This window comes from Ascidia mentula, chromosome 5, assembly GCF_947561715.1.
Source record: "Ascidia mentula chromosome 5, kaAscMent1.1, whole genome shotgun sequence".
NCBI classification, from domain to species: Eukaryota; Metazoa; Chordata; class Ascidiacea; order Phlebobranchia; family Ascidiidae; genus Ascidia; species Ascidia mentula.
The window spans coordinates 898208-904483 of record NC_138570.1 but is presented as its reverse complement, the minus strand read 5'-3'; the positions used below and the strand labels follow the sequence as shown (position 1 = coordinate 904483).

Below are 6276 nucleotides of genomic sequence, written 5' to 3'. Positions count from 1 at the left end.
TACGTGTATTTACAATTTAACGACACACTTTTGTACGGACAAGAAATAGCGAAAACGCTGGAACATGTAATACACGGAGACCATACCAACACCACACAATCTAAATGTCCCAATACACAGGTTCATGCTTTCTTCCATTAAAATATCGTTACATGTTGATCACAAAAAAACAATTGAACAAAAATGGATTTGCTGTCAAACATCTAGTGGACGTGTCAATCTAGTGTTAACTGTGTTCCAATCATCATTCGACAATCTCAATCACTCTGCCACCATCCTGCTCAGCACGGGGCTTGTATCTGACGAGTGACGAACGCTTCCTTGATGTAAATGATGATGAAATTTTGAATGCCAGTCGTTCCTTCACACTCGACAATCGCTCTTCAAATGCTTTGGAGTAGAGCAAGGGGTTGAGGGCGCTGTTGATTGGAAGCAACAGACAAGAACTCAACACATAAGCGTCTCCTGGCATCTTCACTCCTCCAACACTTAAAAATCCCATCACACAAATTGGAATCCAGCAACAAAAGTCGGTCAAAATCAACCTGGTGATTCTCTTCTGAATCTTGGAGCTGACATCAGTGCTTCTGGATCCTTTCATGCTGTTGCTTCGCTTGTAAATAAGAAAATAAGCAACCACCATGTAGATGAACATGAGGAAGTTGATTGTGATGAGGAATGTTGAATATTCCCAAGCAAACTCATTGGTTGTTGCAAACAAACGTGGCATACAGACGCTCGTTCCACCGTAATATCCAAACTCTCCCTTGATAGAGTTACGTGGAAAGGCGTTTTCAATTGTACGTTTAACATCGTACCAAGACTCTGGCTCCGATATGGAAATTCTTTGCGCAAGTAACGACATATTTTCTCTTGACACGAAATCAGTTTCATAAAAGTTATTTGGGAACCAAACATCAGTGGCAAAGTACTCAGATGTTGCGTTGAGCAAAGGAAGGGTTGCCAACAAAACAGCCAACATCCAACAAGCCAATTCAGCAATCACAGTTTTAGTAACACTGACATTTCGCATGAGGAAAGGTTTGTAGGCCGATATCAGGCGAAATGTGGTCATAGCTGTCATAGTGAAAGCTGATGCTTCTGATGATACAACTGCAAGTGCTCCAAGACCTGAACACAAGCCACTTGATCTCCATTCTTTATCAAACAAACAATAAGATCCAGAATATCTTGTCGCTTGTATTATGATTGTCAGCAGATAAACTCCCATGAGAAGGTCAGACACGCAGAGGTTAAGAATAAAAACGCTTGTATTAATAAACAAACTATGATCTTTATTAACTTTAATCAAGTCACGTGTGGTTGTAACAAATACAAACGAATTCCCTCCCAGTGCTAAGATGCCTGTCACCCAGAAGATACCTCGATAAACTGGGTTTGCGATCATTTCGTTGACGCCTGCAAATATATTTCCAGCCAAATTAACGCATTCGTCACTTCCATCTGAGCAGTCATTCATTCCGTTCTGTACAACTTTCATTTCAACTGACAAAGGTTGTTCATTGGTGCAATAAAACCTGGTATTTTTACAATGACACATGCTTTCATCAGATACGTCATCGCAGTCGATTATTCCGTCACAAACATGATTCCTATCTATGGAAATCTTTCCTTTACTTCTGCAGTAGTAGCGGGTATTGTTACAAAGTTCCAAAAATTCGTCTGATTCGTCGTCGCAATCAATTATTCCATTACAGACCCTTTGATTTTCCATGTTGATTTCTCCATTACCAAAACAATTAAACCTGTTCGGACACAAACCTTCTCCAGCAACATGGATATCGTCATGGATTGATCCATCACACCACATGGGATAGTATTGATGTGCCTCGTTCCTACCAACTCCTCTAAACCACGATTTCATAGCTCTCACACACAACGATTCGTTGCCTTGGTTTTCCTGTGTGTAAATATTGTCATCTGCTACACACTCACTTTGCACTGATGCTGTCCCAGTTGAACAGTATTTTGTGTTAGTTTGGTTAACACATTGAACACTTGTGTTACACAGCACCTTATCTTGGTCTACACATGTAGAACTGTCCTTACAATGCATTTGGTTCTGGGGACAATCTCCTCGTATATCGCGACACAATGTTTGATTTTCACACAAACATTCATCTGACATATCAAAGCAATCCACTACACCGTCACAAACTTGCTTGCTTGAAACTATCAGCTTTCTGTCCAAACACTGGAAACATCTAAACTGTCCATTGAGGAAACAAATATCAGAGCTGTCAGAACATTGAGCCACTGAATCGTAGACTTTGGTTTGAGGTAAAACACAAATACCTTTTCTTGTTGATCCAAAACATTTAAATCCAAACCCATGTTGAACTTCGTCACTTTTGTCCTTGCAGCCATCAATAGCTTGTCCATCACAAAAGTATTCTCCTGCAATAAGTTGTTGATTTTCACAGAAAAATAAGTTTTCGCAGGATTTACTGCATGTTGAAGTTGTACAAACCACTTTAACAACTTCACAATTATTAACATCAGTAGCGCACGTTTTACTAACAACTTCATTGCACGTATATGGATCAGTCGTATGTATGAGATTTCTGGCTTCCTTTTCACTTGGACAAGTTACTGTAACCACATGACAAGATTGACATGTGATGTTAGAAAATGAACAAATTTCGTCACTTCCATCAACACAATCTACGAAGTTATCATTTATCCAGCTGAAAGGTATACATCTACCGTCTGGTGAGCATTGTGTGCTATTTGGATTACATGGACATCTGGCGTAAGTACCAGAACAGTTGCAAGTATAATGTGTCTCATCACTTCCATCAATACAATCAGGTTTTCCGTCACACAACAAATATCGATCAATGCAATTTAAATGATTTCCAATGCATTGTTTCAATCCAACACAAGCACATTCAAACTTATCCGCTGGACATGTGCAGTTGACCTCATCACTCCAATCTCCACAGGCGTTATATCCATCGCATTGCTCAGATTTACTGATGCAACACGCCCATGACGTACAGTTTTTAGTTTTGTAACATGAACACTCAAACTTATCCGCTGGACATGTGCAATTAACCTCATCACTACAATCTCCGCAGTCGTTATATCCATCGCATTGCTCAGATTTACTGATGCAACTCCACCATGACGTACAGTTTTTAGTTTTGTAACAAGAACACTCAAACGTATCCGCTGGACATGTGCAGTTAACCTCATCACTCCAATCTCCGCAGTCGTTATATCCATCGCATTGCTGAGATTTACTGATGCAACCCCGCACTGACGTACAGTTTCTAGTTTTGTAACATGAACACTCAAACTCATGCGCTGGACATGTGCAGTTAACCTCATCACTCCAATCTCCGCAGTCGTTATTTCCATCGCATTGCTGAGATTTACTGATGCAACTCCTCCGTGACGTACAGTTTTTAGTTTTGTAACATGGACACTCAAACTTATCCGCTGGACATGCGCAGTTAACTTCATCACTCCAATCTCCGCAGTCATTCCATCCATCGCATTGCTCATACTTGCTGATGCAACCAAACCGTGACGTACAGTTTTTGGTTTCGTAACATGTACACTCAAACTTATCTTCTGGACATGTGCAGTTAACCTCATCACTCCAATCTCCACAGTTATTCCATCCATCGCATTGCTCAGATTTACTGAAGCAACCCCACCCTGACGTACAGTTTATAGTTTTGTAACATGGACACTCAAACTCATCTTCTGGACATGTGCAGTCAACCTCATCACTCCAATCTCCACAGTTGTTATATCCATCGCATTGCTCAGATTTACTGATGCAACCCCACCCTGACGAACAGTTTATAGTTTTGTAACATGTACACTCAAACTCATCTTCTGGACATGTGCAGTCAACCTCATCACTCCAATCTCCACAGTTATTCCATCCATCGCATTGCTCAGATTTACTGATGCAACCCCACCCTGACGAACAGTTTATAGTTTTGTAACATGGACACTCAAACTTATCTTCTGGACATGTGCAGTTAACCTCATCACTCCAATCTCCACAGTTGTTCCCTCCATCGCATTGCGAAGTTTTATGCAAGCATCCGCGACTTGTAGGACATGTTGTTTGTAAACAATCGCACTGGAATCTACCATCAGGACATACGTCACTTAACTCATCACTCCAATCTCCACAGTCGTTGTCTCCGTCATTCATCCAATCCCACACAGTACATCCTTGTTGATTCGATGCACATTTACCGGTCTTGTGGCAAGCACATTCGAACATGGACGTGGGACAAGTGCAGTTGGTATCAAGATACGAAGCTTCACAAACCGGTAGATTTTCATTTTCTGTTATACAAGAGACCGGGATAAGTTGAGGCAAAACGTGTGTTTTCGTGACATTATTGTCGTATGTTTTAATTGCCAAATCGGGAAAGTACCCAGGAAAGAAACTGATAGTTTTATTATCTATTGTACTTACTTGTGATTGGAAGAGGAGCCAGACTTGTGTCCTCACCCGGACATTCACCTTCCGCCCATCCGATCAACACAAATATCACAAATAACTTCAACATAATCTCAAAAAGATTTCTATATTTTGTCTGCAATTTGTCACTTTACTGCTTAATCAGTATATGTTCCACTTCAGCAGAATTACGCAAGAGTAACTGCAAGACAGAGGAATTTCGAATCTCCACTAGTTTGGTTAAAATCACATGAAAAAGTTTACTCCAGCCGATGACATAACCCACAAAATATTGCAAACATTTTGAGAAAGTTACTTTTATGACAAATACAAAAAAACTGCAAGGTCATCGTTGAATGTTTGATTGAAGTGATTAGTAACCTTTTATTTCAACCTTTTTATTAAACTGACTAAAACTCCTCAGTGATCAAATCAAACTGCGCAACCTTTGCTTACCGCTTATACGTATATGTGGGCATAAGAAAGCTACCGGGGTCTTCATGTCATGAACGTGAACCGCAATTTGCAGGTAAACATTGCGGGAAATTCTGCGGATTTTCATTTAACAATGGATCTTTTGGGGGAAATTCCGCACGTCATCCCGCAATATCAATCACTTTACCTCCATCCTGCTCAGCACGGGAGTTTGCGTCAAACGTTTCCTTGATGCTGACAAGTAAGCCTGTGAATATGAACATTTCTGCAAGAGGAACAACTGAACGCTCAATCCATTCAAAGGAGGTTCATTGAATTTGTCTCGCTTTCAATTATCTTCGAGAGCAGACAAATGCACCAGGTTTTAAATGTGAAGTTGTGTTAAGTTTGTTGCATTGCATCAGATAAACCAGGGTTGTCCAACACGTGACCCAGGTGTAGCAAACATTTTAGGAACATTCAAAAAGTTTGTGCGCAGATTCATGAAACATGTGAGCCATCCTTTCCATGACAACGCCCCTGAATCGAACAACGATGCGCCATACGTCAATCCACAAATACTTCTTACTAAGTATAGAAATGTTGTCCACACACCATGCAACAAACAACTGCATCAACCGTTTTTTTCTGATTTCTTGTATAAAAATGGATGAAAGAGCTGTAGACAGGATGTACATTGTTTCGACCTGTCTCATTAGTGCAGCTACATTCAGTCATGATCAGTGCTGGTTTAAATCTCTGCTGGGCCTGCTGGCCCTGATAACATGCTTTCTATTGAATATGACTCGTCAATATTAAGTTGAGTGGAACAAATATTGACTAAATGATAGACTTTCCCAAAAATATTTGCTACTTCCACAACGGGAAACAGACGACTACTGTTACACGTCCCGTTGCAAAACAAAGCGACTGCACTTCATAATCTGCATTGTTCTCCTCTGCTATAGGGTTTTTATTTTAAATTAATGAGATTGGCGATTTTGAAAATACAAAAAAAACACGAATCTGCAAATATGGTGTTTTTGCACCAGTTTTAAACAGGGCGTAATTGAAGCCTCGAATATATGCCGATTTCTCGCCAGTAATTTTTTTTTTGTTTTTCTTCACTTTTTCAATTTGGCGTTTATCGTTCTTCTTTCAATAAAATCTGGTAGTTATCAGTTTATACGTAAATAGTTGTTGTGGTTTAAAGCGAATGCAACTGACGAAAACTGTTTCAACAATGTGACAGATGATAATATGCAGGGTAAACTTTGTGGCGCAAAATAAACCTTAATCATGAGAAAAAATACCAATGCGTAAAACTGCACGTAAGCTTTATATCCATTTTAACCCAGTTGTACTTTTCCCCTAAATGTATCAAGCTACTGGTCCGTGACTGGCGATGG

At 40.0% G+C, this 6276-nt stretch overlaps 1 protein-coding gene across 1 annotated transcript; it reads right to left on the bottom strand.

Moving 5' to 3' along the window:
* Window positions 1-244: 244 nt before the first annotated feature.
* LOC145903415 (uncharacterized) lies at window positions 245-4270 on the bottom strand. Its single transcript, XM_082991496.1, has 3 exons — window positions 4093-4270; window positions 3350-3957; window positions 245-3079 (listed from the first exon to the last, which is right to left on the bottom strand). The coding sequence occupies exons 1-3, from the start codon at window positions 4268-4270 to the stop codon at window positions 245-247; spliced, it is 3621 nt and encodes a 1206-aa protein (XP_082847622.1).
* Window positions 4271-6276: the final 2006 nt, after the last annotated feature.

Coding starts and splice junctions, on each gene's coding strand:
- LOC145903415 (XM_082991496.1), bottom strand. CDS start 4,270: ATGTTCGAATGTGCTTGCCACAAGACCGGTAAATGTGCATCGAATCAA. Junction 3,958..4,092: donor ACAAACAACATGTCCTACAA/GTCGCGGATGCT, acceptor ACTGTTCGTCAG/GGTGGGGTTGCATCAGTAAA. Junction 3,080..3,349: donor GCGGAGATTGGAGTGATGAG/GTTAACTGCACA, acceptor TGTAGTGATGAG/GTTAATTGCACATGTCCAGC.